Raw genomic sequence first — 25,423 nt, 5'->3', positions numbered from 1 at the left:
CCAGTATTCCTATACCACTGAATCAGTGCTAGTGTAGTGCAGAATGAATCCCATGTGACAAGTTGTTGGTTACTTCACTTAATGTACTACTGAGAGGTGCTCACATACTACGATGATGAGGATGATATAAGAACCTATACAGAATTACACACAACCCCTCCTTTGTGTTAAAAGAACACTAATAAGGTCACAAAGTCAAGCACCGAAAAGTTAGGAAATGCCAGAATTAAGGCCGACCGGGCAACCTTATTTCAATTTCTTTGTGCCTTTAAATTAAAATAGTCTCTCTTTATAGGAAACCATACTATTTTCCCTGCCTCACTGAGTGAGCAGAATGCATGGTGCTCACTCAAAGAGTTATTCAATATTTTGATTTATCCACCTTGTTCAAAGTGGGGCCCTACGTCTTAGTTACTGCCCACTATTCAAACTCCACTCTGATGTTGGAATTATTAATTTCCTCATGAGTCTGTCTATGGTACTCATCCCCTTCTTATAATTTACTCAAATATTAATGAATTTATTTTCAAAACACTCCTATGAGATGAAGGGGTATTATCCTCATTTTTCAAATAAGAAATGAAGCCTCAGAGATTAAGGTCAAACTATGTGGTAATTTTGGGTTCCCAATTTGAAATTCCTAGAACCTCATTTTTCAGAGTACTTAGCATTATAGATCCACTGTAGCCTTGAACAGCTGCATGCTCAGTGTAGACTGAATCTTTGGGGAATTTAGCTACTAGAATTTAAGAACCTTTTTCTGAGCATGTGTGAACTGAACCATGATTTTCCAATGACTTACAACTTGGCCAAATTTGTGCAGAGATTCATGGGGACAATAAAAGGCACATTCTTGACAAAATGGCTGCCAAATCCCTGCTCCAAATTATAGGGGTGCTAAAACTTTTCAAGTAAAAGGCTGACAGAATTTTTTAAATAGACAACAATGTATTATTTTCCTAGCCTTGTTCTCAGAAATGATAGCGCCATTTGGAAGAAATTTTCCAACAATATTCAGCCTGAGGCATATACTTGGAATTGAAAATTTCACTCCAAATTGTTGAAGTTTGTCAAAGTTATAAGCAATTGAAAAAAAAAAGTCTTATTAACGTTGCCCTACAATTCCATTATAACAGGGGTGCTCCCAGCTCTGCCTGTAAACAGAACATATCAGAACCCCTGACCTTCCCTCCACACAGTACCTATCAGCCATGCCCTCTACGTCTTTCTACGCACTTTGATGTTCCCCTACACAAGTATCCATCCTCTCCACAGCTGCAGAACTCAGAAAAGTCACTTAACAGAAGGTCTAGGGAACATGGCTCGAGAGGGGGCTTCCAAGAAAGTCACAAATATTGGGATCACGAGCTTTGCTTTAAAGATAGCTTTAAGATTAAATTGTTGCATTACATTAAAAATTTGTGTTTACACAAAATTATGTAGCATACAAGAAAGACCCAATGAAAGTTTGCATCAACATACAGTACCATTTGTTTTTACCACACATACTCTGTACACAAACCATTCTGGGAAAACAACAACTGAGACAGAATTTTATGAGCCAGATATTCTTTTGAGCAGGAGGCTTTCATCTTCCAGTCTAGCCCTAGGTGAAAGTTGGGTGGGGAATATTTGAGATGGAGCAGAAGAGGTTCTACCAGTCTTAGCTGAGAGTATTTGGTGTTCAGAAAAAGCTAGTAAGAATGTTTTCTTGGGGTCTCAAACTATGTTGTGCCTCTGCTGCCCTCTGATGCTACTAATGCTGGCCACATATCAAGATAATATTAATCCTTTACCTGTGAAAAGATGTACAAGGGCAGACCCTTATGTTCATGTGAAGTTCTAATTAAGTCAATGGGACTCTAAGTGGATGCAAGGGTCCATCTTAGTGAACCTCTGTGCTAGAACTATTCTATTCCCTTGTCTACATGGGTAAGTGATTTTTGGTAAGAGGGCATTTTTTGGTTTAGCTTATCTCACTGGGAAAGAAGTTTAAGCCAAACGCGCGGGGGGGGGGACCCCAAACACTCATACCGGAATAAGAGCGTGCAAACAAAGTACAACTATACCAGTATACCAGTGTAACTTGTAAGAAATTTTCCTGTGTAGATAAGACTGATACAGGTTCTTATATCATCTGTATCATCGTAATATCCGAGTGCCTTCCAGGAGCTCATTAACCAATCTTCAATGACAATGTCTTCAATGACAAACATCTGTCATGCATCAAGGTCACAGATAGCAGCTCTCTGTGAGGTGGGGGTGAGGGGTTCTTCCAAAGAAAACATTTGGTCAGGATCTGTGGTGCTTCAAAAACCTGTCAAATTTTTAAAGTGTGTGCTTCTAAATATATTATACATGTGTGTGATTTTATATCATTTGTGTGTGTGTATTTTATATGAAGATTGAAAAATGAATATTACAAGTTATATATTTGTTTGCCAAAGAAAACATGCCATATTCAGAAACAAGGAATATTATATATATATATATACACACACACACACACACGTACATACACACACATATATATAAAAAAGATCTTCGTTGTTCCTTTATTCACCTTGACTCTTACTTTCCAAAAAAGTGAGTGCTTTGTTTTCAAATCTCCTCTAATGGGGTTGAATAACTCTCAAGTTCAAAGAATTCTCCAAAGAGAAATATATTCCCATCCCAAAGACTCTTCCCTTGTCTGTTCACTCTCATCAATATGATTTTAATTCTCAACCAAATCATATTGCCACATCACAACTGATAATTTTCTGGGTTCAAGGCAAAATTTGTTTTGTCTTAATGATGTCTCCTTCACTGCATTTCAGATGGTCAGTGAGTGACAAATATGATGGGTTTATTATTATTATTATTATTATTTTGTATTGAAAAAATGATTGACCTAGTATGAGGGAGGTCATGCGGCAATCTGATGGCTTCAGGCACTTACTGAAAATAAAACCGAATCCATATAGTATACAGTGAGGGCCTGTGGCTTCAGTTATCTTAGATCATCTCATTTCTCCTTTGCATTAGATGAGTCAGCAGAAAAAGAAGACAAGAAAATGGATCCACTGAGAGTCTACAGCTCACATTAATATTCATTACTGTGCACTGTTCATACCACGAGGGAAAAAGCCTACATTACAATAGCAATATTTTTGACAAAGTTCAGATTTCTGCTAAAAATCTGAGATGAAGATAGCTTTAATGATTTTAGAGTTACCTTGTTATTTAGATTCTATTAGACAATTACCGGTATATTTTTTTATACATTGAGCTGGGTGAGCTGTGGGTTTTCGGTTTCTTCTTTAATGAACGCTATTAGTAAAGGATTTAATTGAAGTTTCTGCCTTGGGCAACACAACGTTTTATTCCCAGTCATATTTTAATGTTCTGAAACTCAGCCTGTTCTTTGCAAGAATACTTCATTTGGATTTTTCTCATTTTAGTATGGGATGTAAAACATGTTTGCACTTAAGTGTCCTAAAACTTATCACTTTAAAATGTATACTGTACAAGTCTGACATTAGCTCCTTAGAGTGTTTTACTAACATTACTGCTGTATAATAAACAGGCTTGCATTAAAATCTGAGACTGTCTCATCACAAAAGCTTGCCAAGATTTGGGAAGATTGAAAAATAAATATTACAAGTTATATATTTGTATGCAAAAGAAAACATGCTGTATTCAGAAACACGGAATAAAGAAGGATATTCACTTTACTCACATAAAAATCAGAATAATTAGGCTTTATGTAGGTGAATGGGAGGGTCCCCCTGTCTGGAGCTGCTACTCCAATCCAGGGGTTGGAGTTGCTGCTACTGCTCCTTCGTGCTGCATGTAAGGTGTGTTAAGGCTGGTAGATCACAATCATCCTTGGCAAGTAGGGGGAAAAGCATTGGCCTGCTAAACCCAGAATTTTGAGTTCAATCCTTGAGGGGGCCATTTAGGGATTTGGAGATTGGTCCTGCTTTGAGCAGCGGTTGGACTAGATGATCTCCTGAGGTCCCTTCCAGCCCTGGTATTCTATGAACTAAGCCCTCTGCACATTCACTATGCCCATCCTCCTCTCCAAAGTAAATTTCACGCTAGAAGAGCACAAGTGTTCTACAAAAGCATATCAAAGTTTGTCAGAGGAAGAGTCTAGATTATTTAATACATTTTCAGGGTTAGCAAGAATATCACCAGCTCTACATGTAAATATATCTTTGCATTTCCAACTTAAAAGGGATTTTTAGAAACTATTCCCTCTAAAACAGGCAACATTTCTTGAAGGAAATGTAAGAGCTCCTTTGCTTTAAAAATTTCTGTATTCAAATTGCTTGTTTTGCATCCAAAAATTGGCGGTTTTAAAAATAAGCAAAATTTTCTAAAGATACCTGGGGATGAATTACGGCCAAGTTTGTAAGCTAAGCTACACTTTATCAGCATCAAATCATCTCGCTTACAAATGAGGGGGTGTACCATGTAAAACAAAGCAAAGTCTTTTTATTCATATATGTATTGGAACATTACAGCAACATGACACTTACAGTAAACAGCATAAAGGTTTGATGCCTGACACTGAAATGCACTGGACCATCCTTACAGTCTTAAAACCTATGGGATATAATAGAAACTTTTCTGAATCACCCTGAAGAGCAGTAAAATACACTTCCTATTAAATTCTATAGGATGGTACGAAAAACAATGAAAAGGTTATCATTTTCTATTTAATTATACAGGACATATCTATAAGGACTATGCACTGACCTTACTGAGTGCACTGCATCTTTAATTGCAATGGAATTGCACTCTCTTACTTCAGTGGTAAATTTAGCTCACTGGGAGGGCTGCATTAAGGAAAAGGTCCATGCTCCAAGACAAAAACCCAGATAACTACGGAAAACTCCAAATATATAATGAGTCTTTTGTTTATTTTTCCTTATATTTTTGCACATACAAACAAACGCGTACTGGTAATACTAGGTTTCCCAGCCCCACCAAATTTGGTCCATCTTCTTTCTGTGTTATAACCTGTATTCCAGATGAGCACATTAGATTGGAGTTCTCTGAGTTCTGAAGGCCTAAGTGGGCAATTGGAGATGACGTCAATAAAAATTCTACTTCTTGAAGTGTGTGTGTGCATGTGCACACATATGTGTGTGTAAAAGAGAGAATTACAGCCACCTGCATCACCAAGAAGGGCTTCCTTCAAAGCTCAGTTAACTCCATTCCTGATACTCCCAACCACAGTGCCAGAGTGGATGTCACAGCGAGAAGACGGGACTCCGAGGTGCTCTCTCCTCTCCCCACAACTAAGCAAATAAAAGCATGGAAGTGGTAGCAGTGTTGCCAGCTCCACATAGCAGGAAGTCACCAGATAAGCCGTTAAAAGTTGCTAGATGTAGTTGTTTAAGCACTCAAAAGGAGTCAAAAATGTCACCAAACAAAATTTCCAGAGAATTCAACAGAGCAACAGAGAAGAATATTATATATACACACACACACACGCATGCACGCGCACAGGCAAGTACAATCACATAATCATTCACAAGCAGCTCAACAGTGTTGATAAAATCCAAAATTCCATTCTGCTGCACACCAGCAGCAACTCAAACAGTACACTGTCAACATCAGGAAGCACCTCTGCTCATTGGGAAGGGTGGTCTGTACATTGCAGCCCAGGTTGACTGGGGTTGGTTAATTTCAGCTGCGCCTCGCCTTTCTTGTCAGCCTGGATGTAAGCCAACAGGTTAGTGTAAGGGAGAGCCCAAAACAAGGGGGAAGAGGGCATTTGCCAGACCTGAGCGCGACATTGCAGGGAGCTAAGAAAGTAGATTTAAAAACAAAAGTCTACTAGCAGGACTCCTTCCTCCCGTTTCCAAGATTTCATTTCTGAAAACAGTTGGGCAGCTAACCCCAGGCCAACCCAGGGGAAGGAGCAAAGGGGAACTGAAAATCAAGCTCGCTCCACCTTTGATCCTGGAGTAAGAGTTTCATTCTGGAAGGCATGGTGCCCCCTACCCCATTGGGGCACATGGTCCTGTCTCATTCTACTCCACCTTCCATCCATGTGGCTCTCCTCACTGGCTAACCTTCTTCCCCTGCCCAGCCCATTTCCCTGCATCACAGGCGGTCCAACCTGCTATGGAGCAGCGAGAAAGAACACATTTGGGTAAAAACAAGCCTTGGCTAATGTGCTGCTCTCTCCAAAGTGTGCCTGGCTTTAGCAAAGCATTTAATTAGTCTCCACAAACTTCTTTTCCTCGCCTGCAGATTATAGTGATCTCAGCCCAAGCAGCCCTGGAACGTGATTCCTTTCGAGGACATGCTCAATTGAGACGTAATGACATTGACTTGGCGTACAACAGAATGTAGTACAAAGAGCATGGAATGGATTTTATTAACATTATTGAGCTGCTTGTGAATGATTTTGTAACTACATATTCGTGACTCCTTCTCTGAATGTCTCTGTATTTGGCAGTGAAAGTCACTAGATTTGTCACTGGTCACTTTGACATTTATTTTCTTGCTAGGGAAACCAAAAAGTCACTAAATCTAGTGACAAAGTTGCTAAGCTGGAAACACGGAAGGTAGGGACGGCAAAAATAAAAATAAAATAAGAGTGAGAGAGAGACACAGGACAGAAAGGGAGGGCTGGGGATCTCCCTGTGAAAAGTTGGGAATACTATGTACAATTTCCTGCATCTTAGACTAAAATGTTTTATGCAAAAAGCAAATAAACTAAACAAAAAACAATAAAAGGAATCCTATCTGGGATTTCAGAATAACTTGATGGTGGAAAAATTATACTACAAAATGTGCACCAGAAACCCAGATGTGATCATCCAGATTCTATCACCCTCATAAACCTAGTAACCTTTTAAAAAAAATCCATCAGGATAAGTTTTGAATGTTTATGTAAAGCAAATTATATCCTTCTCCCTAGGACACTGGATTTCCACGCCCACTTCCAAACTACAACCATAACCAGGGCTCCCAATGCTTCTTTGTCCTACACAAAACAGTACCATACAAACCAGATGTTTGCTTTTATGTAATATTTTGGCACCACACTTGGTTAAACAGTTTAAAATTCGGGAAGTCAAGAGAAAAAAAACAAAAACAAACTTGTTAACTTGCCCCTCTGACTCTGGCAGGCAATGGCCTGGTACATTATTAACTTCTGTAATTCCCCATCTTACTGAGAACTGTCTCATTGTACTTTGTTTCACATCAAAATTATAGACCAATTTTACAAGGGCAAATTGGTTTATTTGAGTTCAGAGTTATGTTGTTTCATCACAGTTGAGGTCCACCCTCACTTTCATGTCTGGCAAATCAGTAAACTGTGGCAAACACGTGCAAGCAAGCACAAACCCACAGACTCACAACTTGTCTATGTATTAGCAATGAGATTTGACTGTGAAAAACCTGAGTTTATTCAAATGTAAATTTTTCATGAACACCTGATGAAACAAGCAGGGTTTGCATAGCTCTACGGACCTGATCCGAAAGTTCACTAAAAAAAAAAAAATCAATGGAATGACTCTCACTGACTTCACTGGGCTTTGGATCAGGCACCAAGGAAATCAATCATGACATTCACATGTGTTTCTCATCTGACAGTACACACAGCACTAAATTCTAAGCCACAGAGCCATCCAGATTTCATACATTTTGATTCAGTAATTTATAGGGCTGTTGATTAATCGCAGTTAACGCATATGATTAACTAAAAAATTTAATCACGATTTAATCAGTTTTAATTGCACTGTTAAACAGTAGAATACCAATTGAAATTTATTAAATATTTTGGATGTTCTTTAACATTTTCATAATGTATTCTGTGCTGTAATTGAAATCAAAGTGTATCTTATTTTTGTTTATAAATATTTGCATTGTAAAAGTGATAAAATAAATAGTATTTCACAGAAGTACAGTAGTGCAATCCCTGTTGTGAAAGTGGAACGTTCAAAGGTATATATTTTTTGTTACATAACTGCACTTAAAAGCAAAACAATGTAAAACTTCACAGCCTACAAGTCCACTCAGTCCTACTTCTTGTTTTGCCAATCGCTAAAACAAACAAGTTTGTTTACATTAACAGGAGATAAAGCTGCCCTCTTCTTATTTACAATGTCACCAGAAAATGAGAACAGGCATTTGCATGGCAATTTTGTAGCCATCACTGCAAGGTATTTACGTGCCAGATATTGCTAAACATTCATATGACCCTTCATGTTTTAGCCATCAATCCAGAGGACATCATTCCATGCTGACTAGTGATGACACTAGTTAAAAAAATAATGTGTTAATTAAATTTGTGACTGAACTCCTTGGGGGAGACCTGTATGTCCCCTGCTCTGGTTTACCTGCACTCTGCTATATATTTCATGTTATAGCATTCTTGGATGATGAGCCAGCACATGTTGTTTGTTTTAAGAACAACACTTTCACCGCAGATTTCACAAAACACAAAGAAGGTACCAACGTGAGATTTCTAAAGATAGCTACAGCAGTCGACCCAAGGTTTAAAAATCTGAAGTGCCTTCCAAAATCTGATCGGGACGAGGTGTGGAGCATGCTTTCAGAAGTCTTAAAAGAGCAACACTCCAATGTGGAAACTACAGAAACTGAATCACCAAAAAAGAAAAATCAACCTTCTGCTGGTGGCATACGACTCAGATAATAAAAACTAATATGCATTTGTCCGCACTGGTTTGGATTATTTTTTAGCAGAACCTGCCATCAGCCTGGATGCATGGCCCCTGGAGTGGTCGTTGAAGCATGAAGGGACATGTGAATCTTTGGTGCATCTGGCACGTAAATATTTTGTGACGCCAGCTACAACAGTACCATGAGAATGCCTGTTCTCACTGTCAGGTGACACTGTAAACAAGAAGTGGGCAGTATTATTGCCTGCAAATGTAAACAAACTTGTTTGTCTGAGCGATTGGCTGACCAAGAAGTAGGACTGAGTGGACTTGCAAGCTCTAAAATTTTACACAGTTTTATTTTTGAATGCAGTTTTTTTTTGTACATAATTCTACATTTGTAAGTTCAACTTTCATGATGAAGAAAATGCACCAGAGTATGTGTATTACGTGAATTGAAAAATACAATTTTTTTTTACAGTGCAAGTACTTGTAATAAAAAATATAAAGTGAGTACTGTACACTTTGTATTCTGTGTTGTAATTGAAATCAATATATTTGAAAATATAGGAAACATCCAAAAATATTTAAATAAATGGTATTCTATTATTGTTTAACAGTGCAATTAATTGTGATTATTTTTAATTGCTTGACAGCCCTAGTAACTTATGTAGAGTGTTTTACCTGTTAACTGGCACAATGCGATCACATGTCCAGCACCCTCAACTCCCATCGACTTCAGTGGGCGCTCTCTGAGGGCATTCAGCCCCCTTCAGGAAAAGGCCTAATGTTGGGGGCTTGGGGAGCATAATAAATGATAGCTCTACTGAAAAAAAAATAGGAAGGTTTACTTTTAGCAACAGCAATCAGAAAGTTTCCCTTATTGTTTTCTCACCACACACTTCCAAGTTTGTCCCAGAGACATGTCTGATTGGACGTGAAGAGACAAACATACAAAGAGAGCCCCTTTAGATTAATGCATGCCATATTCCTTAAGGCACTGAAGGGTTAAATGCCTACCTTAATAAGCCGTTTGTTGTAAAAGGGACAGGAACAAACAGCTACTAATGTTAATTTAAGTAGAAAAGTGGTGATGAGGGGTCCTACATGGTGTAAAACGCTCAGCCACCAGCTGAAAGAAATTAACAAGAGCCTCCCTGTGCATGTGGAACAGATCCTAAAATACAAGAAACTTGGCAAAATGATAAGACATCTGTTTTCTCTTGCTCTGGATAGGGTCACAGCTAACAGATAGCTATTCAGAAACATGTGACTGGGCAGTGCTCGCAGCATGGAAGATCCTCTGGCTGATACAGCAGGGATTAAATGCTTGTCTGCCTTTTTACAGAAACTCTTCAAGTTTACAACTGGCCCATATCTAATTTAAATATCAGTTATAGCTCCAGCTTTAAGACAGTTTGTCCAATGACTGTAAGTAAGAGACTTGAAACAGTATTAGCTTAATTTTCACTTGCTATCTAGCATTCCAAACAAATGGTATATTTAATTAGCTACCTAAATATCTTAATTTGTTTTCACAAAGCACAGCTATAGTATAAATGATTAGAACAAGACCAGTTTAAAAGGTAGTTTTTAGCTACAGTACAACACCGCAGTCGTTCGCAACCATCTATTTAATCATATGCTTCTTGTCTTCCTTGGCACTATTGCTTTCTCCTAAAATCTACTGCAGGGGAACACGCAGCAATTCTGTAACATGGTCCATTGAGATCCTCATCTTCAGCACAGACCTACAGCCTACCAAGAGGTCCCAGCATGGGAACAAGATGCAGCATCGCAGGCTGAGATGTGTAATTTCTGTTGGCTGCAGCTCTGAATTGAAGACAAGTAACTGCTAACTGTTCCATTTTATGCAAATAAGGTTTTAGCCATTGGGCTCCTGAAATGATGGTCATTCAGTCCTCATGTGTGAAAAGTTTGGCCCTCCTTTAATCTACTGTATAAACAATTTTAATCAACTTTCTTGTAAAGTAATATTCCCTACAAAGTTCCCTGTGTTTTTTATACAATTAATTAGAGTTTGCTAGTAGGAAAGTTAAGGAAAACTGCTTAATTTTCTTAAACTAATCTATCATCATTCTAATACGAGTTTTTATTGTACTGTTTACAGAGATGCATGCAAAATGGGTAGATAAAATAAAGTATTCAGTGTCCATAAATGGCTGTGAGAAAAGTTTGCTAGAACTTGCCCGTTTGCATGTAACCTGTTTTAGACATTCAGGAGTCATTATATAGCAGAGTCCACTTGCAGAATAAAACATTGTAATATTCCTCACCATATTTTTACTACCCTAACTAATCAGATTTAGTGCACTAGTTACCATGGTAACTCACAATTATTTACTTCCCTTTCTCTGCAGGAATGTAAACTGATTTAAATCTCCAGCAGGCTGACATGGTGAAGACCAGTACAAAAACCCAGTACATTCTCAAAAGTCATATGAGTTAGCCATTTGCCATAGCTGTTCACTCACAACCATGTTCTTTGGCAGTAACCTAAGAGGATGTGTGCCCTACAACATTAAACAGCGATAAAAAATGGTTAACCATTAACTTCTCTTTCAGAGATGGTTACAGGTGGCACACAAGGTCTTTTTTAGATACAATCAGGGACACTGATGTGCAAGTCAGATTTTATGTAATGGTGACAAAGCATATCTCCCAAATACATTTAAAAAATAAAATGTCAACTAAAATTGAGTTAGTGCATTAAAAAATGGTTGTGTAACACTTCTGACTGGGATGCCAGCATGTGGTGAGTGCTTCATGGCTCTGTCGTCTTAATTGTTAGGAAAAGAATATTAAGATTACTGGCCGACGTTTGCACACAGATCATTCTGGGACGAGACAGTGGCCTAATATTAGCTCATTACATTGCTATGTGGGAGATATTTGGTCTTTTGCTTTCTGAGCCAGCAGAACTTGGCAGAACAGAGAGATGATGCTCTCAAAGATAGAGAGAGAGAATCAGGGAATGGGTGGGGTGGAAAATGTGCTTTGCATTGCTATGACAGGCATCCCCACTAGACAATCTGGGTGGAAAACAGTGTTCTATAGGGGCCCTGGTACTTGCTCATCCCTGGAGGATGTTGGGATGGCTGGAATTGTTTTAGCTGGAGATCTGAGGTTATGTCCTGTAAGGCAGAGGCATTCCCCAGTTGTTATGGAGTCAGAAAGTAAGGGATGGTTTAAAAGGGAGGAAAATATGACAATATGAAACTCGAAGTCCTGGTTCCTAGGAAGGTGCTGCTATGGGGACAGTATAAAGCCAACAGCAGTTGAGTAGGATTGGGCAAATCTCTAAATGGATTAGCAGTAGCTCTTTCCTCCACAAAAATCAAATGTAAACATTAACACATGGAACACTCATCTCTGCTATTGATTTAAGCTACGTAAACATTCTCAATCCATCCTGTGAAATTCTTACTGAATATATTAAAAGCTCTTTATGAGGAAGAAAATTTTCAAATATTATCTAATAGAAACTCAACATACAGAATAGTTATTAAAAACAAACCATACACCTTTCACCGTATTACCTAGGAAACCTGAACCAAATAAAATATGTCATTGTTATACTAGCAACCTAGGTGAGCTCAACAAAGGAGAAACCAAAATGCCATATAAAATAAGTAGAAAACTCTGGATTAGAAAAACAGTCATCTAATTACTGACCCTGAAAAACTGAAGGTTATCTCTCTGTTCCTTAAGGGTCCCACTCTCTCTTATTCAACAGAAGGAGGATTGGCACTAATTGTTTACTATCCACTTCAACAAGTAGTATACAAAATACCATGCCATCACACAGTAAACTCCATTATTTATCATCTAAGAATGCCTTAACACACATTTTTGCATAGTTACATTCTATTGCAGTTAACATCATATACACTATTACAGGATTTAAGTTAACTGGTGACTGCAGAAGCAATTCTTCAGTTATAGCCCAGTTTATGTATCTTTCAGGTTATCTATCTCAGAATTATAGAGGGCTAAATCCACTCTACCGGGATTCAATCATATGATTTTAGGAAATAAGTAGTTTAATCCTAATCCTTAAAACCTCTAAACCTTTTCCCACTGGCATTTAAAGTATGATTTGTTAATTTCAAGATGGCATTTTAAACATAACTTCTACAAAAGGCCTTTTTCAACAACATTTTAATGCTCTGAGGAGAGTCTATGTATGCCAAAACCTGGTTTACCTCCATAGATCCCTGAACATTACAGCATTCAATCAAGACAAGAGGCATGCTTAAAAGGGATCTTTATTCCTTGTCAACCCATAGTAATGGAACATTGCTGAACAAGTCTTACATGCACTTTGGAATGTTTCCATCCTCATGAAATGACAATGAATTGCATCTTTGACAAAAGGACAATCCTTACTATGAAGATGCTGTGAAGAGCTTTCAAAGAATACAAAATAGTAGGTTCTTCAGAGCTATTAAGGTCTCTTCTATTAATCTGATTTAGGGAGGCACAGCAGAGCACAATCACTAAATTTGAAATAGTAAATGAGAGATTTTTATTTATATTTTATATGCTGACGTGCTTGTCTAGACACTCCAAGTGCATGTACAATTAGGCAATTACCTGTGTTTCAAAAAGAATATAAAATAATTAGTAACTGGACTCTCCCTTTTGGATAGTCAATTAAGTCACCAAGACTAACAACACCATCGGCAGTATTAATATTCATGTCTAGTACACATCTTGTCTTCCTGCCTCAAGAACCTGTGATGAGATCCAGGCCTTGCATTATGCCCTGAAGGTCATCAGACTCTGGTTCTGTCAGACCAAGTGAAGAAGGTGAGAATGTCCCTAACAGAAAAACTACCCTGCTGGAGGGTACGAGTTTGAGTGCCACAGCTGATCAATGAGGGTCTCTCTCAGCTATTCAGGGCCAAACCATTTAGAACATTACACAAAGCGAACGTCTTAAGTTGCACCCAGAAACCAACTGGAGGCCACCACCTCCTAATTCACCTCACAGCTTACATAACAACAGCCCCATATACACACTGAAAAAGAGGGGTAACATGATGGGATCCTACATGAAAGAACACTTGGGACAATTGCTCAATATCACCCTCGGGAATCTTCCAGAATAAAAAGGAATGAAGCCACTTGACACACAGGTGAGTCAACAAAATCTTATGGTAAATGGTATGAAAGACCTCTGACAGATTTAGAAGAATCAAGATGGACACTTGATCGCCATCACTGAGAGCCATCATCAACCAACACAACCAGACACTGCTGAAGTTGCCTCACCACAAACTTCCCAATACTGTTCCCTAAGTTTAGAAAGAGGAGTAGAATTGAAAACATCAGAAACAAGAGATAGTTTCTTGTGCAAGAGCTAACGATTGCATCTTAAACAGACACTGGCATTTCAACATCCCTAAGGAAGATAATGCCAATTATCTACAATGACCCATATCCACAGCAGTCTTCAGCAACCAGGGCGGACGCAATTCGCAGGATGTGGCTTGAATCCTATGCCTCAGGCCCCCAAATCACCTCAGTGACCAATAATAGCTGAAACACAAGTAGAGAAGATTATGTTCCCTTGCCACCAGATCCACTTCCAAAGCACAAAGCTCAGTCAGATTCTGAATGATCTTATCCACGAAATAGCTTGACAGCACACCAAGACAAATATTTAACAATCACTGGGAATAAACAACTTGGTTTAATTATACTGTTCACAACTTGAAGCAGTTCTACCAACTGGGACTTGCAGATGCTGTAGTGGAAGCAAATAATTTTTAATTCACATCCTGCACAGCTACAGCATGAGACTGCAAAAGCGCTGCCCCAGTCAGACTCAGAAAAGACATCCATCAGCTAGATTTCTTTCCTACCGCTTTATCTGCTGAAGGCCCTCAGAATACCATACTGTCTGTGAGCAAGATGAGGGTGTCTAGGAGCCACATTACTGATCATTTGGCTAATACGATCTTATATCAATGACAGGTCAAGTCAATCAGTTGAGCAGTATTCCTCCTCAAGCTCACTTGAAACTGGTTGCGCCAGTCTCGAAGGCAGACCACTAGCAAGTGGTGGTTATGGAAAAGGTATACCCCAACCTTTTCAAATGACAAGGATGTTAATTATACTGTGAGCAAATTGGACTGCACAATTTAATTGTAACAAAATTTAAAGTAGAAGGCAGCGTGCAAAATGGCTAAAAATATACATACTATTTTATATAGTTCCCTGTATATAAAAAGATTGATTTTGCAAATCTTGCCCATAATTATTTTTAAATGACTAGTGACTCTGAATGCCTCAATTTTTAGGCATCCAAGATGAGACATATTAAAATAGTCCTGATTTGCAGAGAGCTGATGTTCAGCACTTTCTGAAAAAGCAGGCTCCTTAAGGTATTATAGATTAGATGATCAATACTGAGGCACTTAAAATCACTGGTCACCTTGGAAAAATCTTGGGCTTGGTTCACATTTTGAAAACAAACAAAAATTACTCTCATATCAAAAGCTGGCACATCAAGTTCCAGTCCAAAACAAACTTGTACGGATGCAAATGACTTATTTTAGGCACTCAATTTTGAAAAATTTGGTCTGTGTGTTCTTGAGTGGTTCAGAAATTCAACAAAATTTTTACATATTCAGGACTCAGTTTTAACATTAGTGCTCACATAAAGCAATATTAACATATTTCACTGCTATTCAAAACCTGCTCCTGTTCGCTACCAGGTAGGGTATACCCGTTATATACATATTTCAAAATGACTGTCTCAAACTAGAATGTTTGTCTTGCCCTGAAGGCATTATTGGTCATCAAAAATTATATTATTTATTTAGACAAAACATTTATCATCATTTTAACATACCCTATCTTAAAAAAATATTTAAAACATTAAATGACCACCAATGAAAACACACACATGCACACAGAAAGAAATTTCACACCTCCCTGTATGTATGAACGTTCATGTGTGCCCGCCTGTTGTGAAATATGCATTAAGTACTAAACATATGGTTTCTATTTTGTTGACGTGGAACCTGTCCAAACATCTCGTGTTGTTAGCTTAACTGTTCTCCTCATATGAGAAGCTGTGGAAAAGAAAAGAAATCTCAACCGAAAAAAAAGTCTGGACATAGAACCCCATTAATAGCTCCTAACGCTTTCTAGGTCTGTTGTATATGGTAATATTTTTAAAAACTCAGATTATTTCATCATTTGAATATTTTGTCTAGCTAGGATTCCACCTCAGAACTATTGGTTTTAAGAACTACTAAAAACTATTTATATACACAAAATATGAACTAATATTGTCTTTATAAATTTCCATCATTTTTTACAGCATTCTACTGGAAACAGGTCATTTAACAAAATGATTACTCATGTATTACCTCCCCAAATTTATGACTTTCTGGATTTACAAAACTCATCCTCTATTAAAAAACAAAAGTAATTGTTACCTGCACATCTGATGCACAGGTCGGTACCATGAAATGCAGACATTAGAGCTGTTCAGAGAAAGATAATTCAGCTTCATGGAAGATTTTGATATTTTGGAATGAGAACCAAATATTTTGAAATTCTCCAAAAAAATGGAATGAATCCCTAGTCCTGAGGCAGTCTGAATGTCATGTGGCTCTGAGACAGCACACTCTGGAAGCCTTGGGTCCCTGGCTCTCAGCTGGTGGGCTGCCCCAGGGCCACAGACCCTGGAAGTTCTGGGGTCCCTAGCCCCAGTGCATCCACTTGGTGAGATGCTCCTGAGCCACAAACCATGTAAGCCTCTGGGTTCCCAAAAAGCCCATTAGGCAAGCTACTGAAGAGTCAGGTGGTCTAGCAGGAAACCAGGCAGGCTTTGAAACCTGCCTGAGCCCCACTCCTATCACAATTTTGGTGAAACCAGTCTGTCTTCAAGGAATGTTTTGATTTTTGATAAATCTGAAGAAACACTGTTCTGCTGGAATTTTTCCAATTACCTTGAGCAGACACCCTAATACAAGAATACCTTGACAAATATTTTGGGACTTTCAATTATCTATGTGCATCTAACTCCTACAGGCTTCTGAAAATCCCACATCTAAGTTTTAATTCGTTAACAAGCCTTCAGAAACAATTCCAGTATATGCTGTTGAAAATTCACACCCACCCCTAAAATTTAGAGTGTGCTTTCCTATCATTACTGAGGCTTCCCATCTGTAGGTACATTAGGAACTGTCTCTACTCCTGGATTCTTCCGTAACTAGAATTGCTATTTTTATCCTTCTGTACCAACCAGAAACTTGTAATCTATCATGTTAGCTGTGGATTTAGCTACAGTTAGATAGAGTGGATTTCTCCAATGTGCTCTATTTAAAGATCCCCATAATGACCACTTGAAAGTTTCAGCTAGTAAAAAATATGGCAGACTGCTTACTCCGTGGTGCTCCACATACAGAGCACATAATAGCTGTGTTCTACAAACTACAGAAACTACTAATTTGTTTCCAGCTACAATTTGAGATGTTGACTTTAATCTGTGAAGTCTTATAGTGGTTATTTTAGGGCCTACTCTTTCTCCTACTGAAATCAGTGGCAAAAATCCCATTCAGTTCAGCAAGGGAGGTGTGTGGGGGGGGTGTGTGAAGCCCACCTTTCTGAGGCTGAGTTCCAGCTAACTATTCCCATTTTTTAACTGAAGTATGGTGGGGATTGGAGACACTGCATTCTCAATAGGAGGCCTTCAGCTTTAGAATGTGTGTTGCCAATGATCTGAAAAAGCACAAGTTTATTCACTTTCAGGTTACACTGCAAGAATTTGCAGAGTACTTTTAAACTTACCTTTGCCATCTGTGCTTGGACTCCGCTAGCCTTCAGAGCGGAAACAGCCTTCTGAGCAGCTGCTGGGCTGTCAAAATCTACAAAACCATAACCTGAAATTTAAAACATCTTTTACTGAGAAGCAAACAACCATTTTATAATGAAACAGTGCAAAAACTTTTTTTAAAAATGCAAAATCTGTGCTGGGGGAAGGGGACAATTTAACTGCCTTGGAAGCTGAAGATCTTCATTTAGTCACAGAACAGAACAGAACAACAGACAGGTAAGTTACCCAGCATGGTCCCACCAATGTACTTGAACCACGAGTTGGAGGAACTACTTCTCGCAGTAAGATGATGTCAGTTTTCATGCCCATTCACTTGTGGCTTATGCCAAAGCTTCCAACAATTATTATAATGCTTTGTGTGATCTGGTTATTAGCCTACTAGGAACTAACGAGGTCATACAGGCCACTGAATAGCAATCTCATGTTAATTTTTGGTCACTAAAATCTTTGCCCAGATTTTAACAGACAACCTAGAAGTGAAAGCCTCTGTACCCTATTATCAATCACCTAAGCCATGGTGTGCTGATAAAATTGGTAAGCTATAGTTATTCCATCATGTGTACACAAGAGACAGCGGTTAGTTTAATTATATGATATGTGAAATCTTGGCCGCCAGTGAAGTCAATGGGAGCTTTACATTGACCTCACTGGGGCCAAGATTTCACCAAGTGTTTCTAAAATGCTTTATATTGCAGCAACACACAGAGATCCTATAGACAACACCAGATTTTTTTTATTTTTAAGTACAATAAACTAAATAAATAACAGTCATTTTTAATTCTAAAAATTGTCCCTGATAATTTTGGGAAGTACAAGAATGTTGTACATGTTACAAGCTGGTTATTAAGAGGGAATCTACCAATAGACTCCAGCGGGATCGGATGCCAAACAAATGCAGCCTTTTATCAGGCAGTAACCTTACAGGTGAGGGTTTTCAAAGGTATCTAGGTGGTAGGTGCCATTACCTAATGAAACTAGCCACTGTCTATCTTCAGGTCCCACAGAAAATCACTAGGAGTTAGGTGACTTAATCCTCTTGGTGCTTTTCAAAATCCCACTCAAAATAAAACAGCCCTGTAAAAACTAGAGCAATCTTTGACCTAGGTCTACTTCGATAACAATAAATAAAATCCTATAACAGCAGAAAATGGCCCTGTGTCTGAGAAAGGGGCACTATTCGCTCTTGAGTACTGAAGCAAATCATGACGTAGGTAATCACAGCACACTGTGCCGCTGGAAATGCCACATTTTAGATGAGATGTAAAACTAATCCACTGGCTGCTTGTAATCATTAAAAATCCCACATCACTTTTGGAAAGAGTTAGGGTGTTATTGGAATGAAAAATTAGCTTCAAATACTAAACATATAAGGCTTACAATACAATTAAATGTACCTTATGGATTCTGTATAGAGAAAACTATGTGCCAAAACACAACTTCTCAGAAGGAATATTGCCATTAAAAGGACACCCATCAGCTTTAAATCTGGTCACTTAAAAATTATTATAAGTAATTTAATGCAAAAGTCTTTGCAGAATTCAAGCCATAAAAAGTACTCATCAGTTGACTTCCATAAGTCTTTTCTGGATTGGTGTGGGTGTGTGACAAACTAAGTACTATCAAATGCATTAATAAATTGAAAGTGTAGAAAAATAGTTCTCTATTTTTTCCCCCAGTTACAGTATAGCAGGTGTACATGCAAAAGTTGGAGGTAAAAAGTTTTCAGATAAGTTCAGATTTTGAATTCAGTGTTCCTTTGATTGACTGTGTTTAGAACCATTCTGCACCATTGCCTCAGTTCCCCACAAAAAGAAGGAACTCTATTAATGATGAGTTTTCCTTTCCTGCCCGTTTGTCAGCTTTGTACTCATTCATGGGGTCAGTAGTTAACATTGCTAAGTCAGCTGACTCCACTCTTCCCTTTGCTTAGAAATTATCCTCATTATTGTCAGAAAGAATGGCTGAAACCTGGTATGTCAGTGTCACTTGTGTTGCTGGGGTATGCTCTCATAATATTTATATGAAAATTTAAAGGACAATGCACTAAATTAACATATCCAGTGTATCTGAAAGAAGTTTATTTTTTTTTCCAGCTGTAATTATGTTCATGAAAACAAACCCTTTCTCTCCCACCAATATATTCAACAGGCATAGAACAAGAACACAAATTAGGGTATTGGAACATGTAATTAAGTACTGCTTAAAAACTACTCTGTCCTAATTAATAGAGCCAATTTACACAATGTGAAATGTTTCCAGATACTTAGTACTGTCTAATGGTCTTTTGTAAGGCACTCTAATCTCCCCAGGCAAGGGGGTGGGGAGAGGAAGCTGTTTTCTAACTCCATTCTCCTTTTTGAAGCAGGGGCTAAATACCAGCAGTGCTGTGCCTGTTAAGTTAACTGGAGTCATCTGAAGTTTTGGCACACTGCTTGGGCATGGACTATTTGCCAGTTGTACTGGGGACACATATACAGACATTGGGCAAGACTAAAAACTTTGGTTTGGAATAAGAATGTATTTCATACATTCACACACTCTCTCTCTCTCACACACACACGTTAATAATATTTTAAAATCATTTGAAAACAAGTAGGCAAATATAATTTAAAGACAAACATACCTTTGCATTTGTTTGTCGTCTTATCCAAAATAGCCTTTGTGGATACAATTTTTCCATATCTAAAAATTTTTTAAAAAGGAAATAAAATATTATACTTGTGACATCCCGTTACAACAGAGACCAAGATCGAGTAATTTTATTTTTAAATCTTCTGTTCACTTTTAATTTATAATGTAACAAAATAAGAATATATTGGTAGAAACAGAAAAAAATCATCTAAAGAAGAAAAAAAACTTCAAACTTTAATCCTTGATTTATTAGATGTATATAGTAGTAAGGTTTCCTCTCTAAATTTCCATAACTATATAAAGATGACAAATGTATTATGTTAAAGAAGGAGTTTATTCTTACTTTTGAAAATGTTTAATTTAAATAACGCTTAGATCTTATTTTCATCTACAAGATTGAAACCACTTTAAAAAGGTGGGTATACATTATTATTCCTACGTTACCTTATATGTAACACATACTGCTTACCCAAATTCGGAAAAAGTATGTGTGTGATTTTAAACAAACAAAAACATGTGATAGCTAACATGTTAAAACCCTAGACAGGATAAGAAGTGGTTTTAACAAGCGTTAGCTGATTGAGATGAACTCCCCCAGATAATACATTGACCAGCAACAATGTGTTAAAACTAGAAGCTGCCCTGACTTCACTAGGATTCTAAAACATATTTGTTGACACTTTAAAATTAAAAATAAACCACACTCTATTTTTCCTAGAACTGACAAACCCAAAAAGAAGTGAAAGTCTCAAATCTGCAAAATGCTGAGTAGAACTGGTCAGGAATTTTCCAGAATCAAAATTTTCCACCAAAATTTTTTGATTTTCCATCTGAAAATCATTTACAGTTCCATGGCTTTCCCATTCCTTGGCAGCCAGTCTAGGCTTCCCAGGCATTTTGTTTCCACTGCAACCTGCCAGGCAGGCAGCCAGGAATCCGAGGGCATTTATTTTGTTTCAGAAACATCAAACTGTCCCGTTGTGGGGATGTTCTGCGCTTCTGAAACAAAATACTGTGGGATTTCAATTCCATGAAGAATTTCTAGTGGTAGTGGAGGGGAGGGTGGTTTGTCCAGATTTGGGATGTAAATATTTCCCCCCCAAAATTAAATGTCATAGTATGGAGATAGTACTAGAGCTGAACTGGGAAACAAAGTACTCAACTCCACTTTGCTGCTGGTATTCAGCACTTCACAAGCTCAGGACCAGAAGTCATCGAGAGAGTTAGTGGCAGAATTAGGAACAGAATGTGGGTCTCTTGACTCCCACTAGACCACAACTTCCTCTATTTGCATTTAAACTACATTTATTCCAAACACAAGCAGTACATCAGAAGGAGGAATATGGAACACAGCTAGTTCATTACACAGAAAAATAATATGCTGTATTACTTTAATACCTAACAGGATACTGTGTTTTCAATGTTCAACAACTGAAAATGCTAACTGAAGTACAGAAGTTGGAAAATGCTAAAACTCATCACAAATATGCATAAGCCAACATATTATGGAATGCAGGAAAGAGTGTAGCATAGGCAGCTCGTCAGCTGATACATAACCACAATACAGAGGGGGCGGCAACTTTGAGTTGCTGGGTTCTTATGGAGCTCAGTAAGCAGTCAGACACCACTAGGGATGGTGATAAGGCAACATGTTAGACCACAGCAGCCACACAGTCTAAAAGTTATTTCATTTCCTGGTATAATATAGGAATGTGTGCAGATCTTTGAATATTTAGCATATTATGTAAAATGTTGTGGCAACAGCAACTTGTCACAATTCAGGGCAACTACACTTGTATTCATGAAGTTTCACTGAATTGTTTCTGAAAGAGGCAGGAATGTACTTATGAGTCAAAAAGCCAGGTGATCAAAGCCCTGGGATCTAATGGAGACCAGTGTTATTTGCATAGAGGCCCAGTACCTTCACTAGCACTATGTGTACCCTGCCTCCTTGCACCCTAGACAGCATAGCTCCTACAAATAACCAGCTGCCCTGGAAACCCATAAAGCGGTTTCAATAGCATGAAACTGTACTAGTTGCTGGAGACCTTGCTACCTGTCAAGCCACAGGACCAGAACTCTAGAGCCATCACAGTATTTCTGTGAGAGTCATACAGCAGAGGGGGCACTTTCCCTTTTTAATTCCCCATCTCCAAGCTAGAATATGAGGTTGTAGGCTTTCCTGCACTCATGGAAACATTCTGGTTCTTTACTTAGCTGGGTATGTACATATAGTTATGTAAATCACAGGAGTTGTTTCCTATATACACAAATGACTGAAGGAAGCTGAGAGGTTCTGGTAGGTACACGAGAAAGGAGACACTGTCCTTCTACATCAGAGTAGCACATACAGAAACTTTTTGTCAGACTGTACATCTCACAGTTATTAGGGTTTTGTGTGTGGCACAGAGGGACTCATGAAAACTTTTATGATCCCCGAGCACGCCCGATCCTTGTTTCTCTAGGGAATTAATATTGGGAAAATCACTTGTGTTTTAAAAGAGGCACAAGGAGGAAATAATCCAGTTTGATTCTCAGATCCCAAACTTTGATCTCATGGCTCACAGCTGGAAATCCCCTCCATCCTTTTATTTGTGAACTGAATGCAAAACTCATCAGATAGATGACAGACAGTAAACCCACTCTGCCATTTTTACAGAGTAGAACCATCTTCAGCGTAGAATCACACTTTATGAAAAACAGTGCTTTAAAAATACTGGGAATCTCAAAATACTGAATGACTGCTAAGATGATGATCATAAATTGGTGCATAATATTTTTCCTCCAGATGAGCTGTTCTCCCTCCCTACCAGGACTGATCTTCTGTGTTATCTTCTCCTTCTAACTGATTCAGCCTCACTTGCTTAATGTTACTGAGCTTTCTTTACACAAGACCTTGTTTTAGAATATGCTTTTTTGAAATAGTATAGCAAAAAAGTACAACCACGCACTTTGTTGATTCTAGCTTAAGCTACTTCTCTTGGGAATCATTGCATCCACGCAGCTCTTCATTTTTTTGAAATAGTCACAAAGCACTGTTGTTGCTGTTTTTTGTTTTTTTGCTCCATTGTGGGATGCCTACTGGAATCCACTGGAATTCTGGGATTTGATGTCAAATGAAACTCCCATCATTCCCCTCCTGGCATCCTATAAATCATCTCTTTTTTGCAGGCCATGCCATTTTTGAGCTACTGACAGGTAGCATGGAGAAAAAACACTGCTCACTGTTAGGGTTGAGATTAATTCTGATCAGCTTATTGGCATACATGTAGGTTCTTCTATTATTTTTAATATGTTTTTTCTGCAATGCTTTTTACCTCAAGAATAAAGTAGGCTTGCATAGGAAGTGCTGTTTGGTAACTTACAGCTCTTAACAATCACTCTTATCAGTCTCTGAAGAGAAAACAGGCAGGTATCCTTGGCAAGCTGTCTGCTGGGAAATACAAAGTGAAGGCCAGGAGCTGTGCAGCCAGGGAATACTCTGGTCAGAAGGGAGAGAGATGTGGGTCCCCATGGAGAAAGGCAATGGCTGGGGAGCTGGAAGCTGAGGGTGGGTGCTCTTGCTAAGTCACTAAGAAGTTATATACAGAGTGATCACTTTGTAAAACGTGTTCACACACAGATGATGTGGTGTTTTCATCTTTTATCATTTAACATTTTATTAGGAATTGATGTATTGGGGGAATTCCAATGAAACTTCTCAGCCTAATTTTTCATAATAAAAAAAACTTTTATTGATTCAACATAACATTACAAACTTAAAAACCAGTGGAACCATGGCAGAGCATGCATAAAGTATTGACGTGCTTCCATAGCTCGGTGTGTTGGCAGGGAAGGAGGGCTCCAAACCACTCTCCTTTTTCTGGGGATGGAATGGTGTGGGAAGGGATCAGATTTGGTGACTAAGAATGGGATCCCCTGTAATCTGGAGGGCTGAAAGTCAGCTGCCAGCGTCCTGTGTTCCTCACATGGTGCAGGACATAGCTAAGTGTGTGTGTGGGGGGGCATTGTTCACAACCAGAATCACAATATGCTCTAGAAGAGCTGCTTGCTCGTGAATCATTGCCAGCAGCCTTTCCTGCACGTCCCTTTCTGTGTCTCAGTACTCCCTCGAAAGCCTCTGGGCCCTCTGCCAAGATGCACTGACAAAGTCAGCAAACATCTCCTGCCTTGTCTTCTTTTACTTCACTTGAAAGGTTTTTCAGGTGCTCAGCAGCTAATAAGCCTCCTGTCCACAAGGGCTGGGGCAATTCAGGTGCTACAGGAACATCCAAGATACTGTTGGCCCAATAGTGGTCTCCACACCAATAGTGATCAAACGTTATTTGTCCCTCTTACATTTGGAATCCTACCGTCATCATCTCTTCCCAGGCTGGGGAGATGGTAAGTGGTTTTCCTGCTTCATTTCCCTTTTCTATAAGGCTCATCTATAATGCGGGCTTGGGTACTGGTGGTGAGCTGTTCGTGGGTGAAGAGGGGTAGATTAGTAACTGCATGTGCATCTCCACGGGCTGCCCTTATGCTGGAGGATGTTTTCTTGAGGAATATCCTCAAAAGGCAGAGAAGAGTCTTGTTCATCAAGGAAATAAGCAAACTGGGAAGATGTGCAATGCCAGTATTTGCTTCCAGTCTGTACAGAAGTGAAAGGGATACACCATCTCCCGTGGCTGCCCTGAGAAAGCTGCAAGTGCCTTGCAACATCCATGTAAAAACAGAGCATCGCCTTTGCTTTAAACTCTCTTTCGTAACTCCTGCATATCAGTACAAAGAGCACTACAAAATAGACTTCAGTAGTAATTGGTTTGAACCTACAGGGTTAATTCTGAGAGTCTCATTAAAAATAGTCATGAATGCTGTACAATTTCTATGCATTTTGAAATGTGTCAGTAGCCTAGTTTTAGCAGTTTACTTCATAGAATGTAAAGGCAGCTAAAAGCTGAAGGCAGTGATTAAGTTGTGAGCCCAAGTACTTTTTCTATTGCTTTTTCCGTTTCTGTATTTGCAATGCTAGCATGTTTATTGTAACCACAATATGTTTTATTTTTAACCCCTGCGGGCCATCATCTTGAGTAGGGGCATGGGAGTCAACCAGAAGGAAGGAAGAATTACATGGCGCATGTTTGGCCAATGGTTTTGGGACATGATACTTCACAAAACTAAATGCTTTAGCATTTAAATCTCTGCTAAAGATGCCACTTTGAGTAGGGCTGGGGGTTTTTTGGGGGGTGGGGTGGGTAGGGTATGAGAGGGAGACAGGGATAGCTGCGCATATAGTGAGAGG

The 25,423-nt window shown here is 38.7% G+C and overlaps 1 protein-coding gene across 6 annotated transcripts in view; it reads right to left on the bottom strand.

Moving 5' to 3' along the window:
• The window catches only part of RBMS1 (RNA binding motif single stranded interacting protein 1), a 197,432-nt gene that overhangs the window by 41,075 nt on the left and 130,934 nt on the right, over positions 1-25,423 (bottom strand). For all 6 annotated transcript variants that reach the window (XM_075070167.1, XM_075070168.1, XM_032782072.2 and 3 more), the window contains exons 3-4: positions 20,135-20,193; positions 17,466-17,557 (exon numbers count right to left, since the gene is read on the bottom strand). In XM_075070167.1, coding sequence (XP_074926268.1) covers positions 17,466-17,557; positions 20,135-20,193 — 151 coding nt within the window. The remainder of the gene's footprint in view (positions 1-17,465; positions 17,558-20,134; positions 20,194-25,423) is intronic.

This window comes from Chelonoidis abingdonii, chromosome 10 (genome assembly GCF_003597395.2).
Source record: "Chelonoidis abingdonii isolate Lonesome George chromosome 10, CheloAbing_2.0, whole genome shotgun sequence".
Classification (NCBI taxonomy): domain Eukaryota; kingdom Metazoa; phylum Chordata; order Testudines; family Testudinidae; genus Chelonoidis; species Chelonoidis abingdonii.
This window is presented reverse-complemented; position numbering and strand designations above follow the sequence as displayed.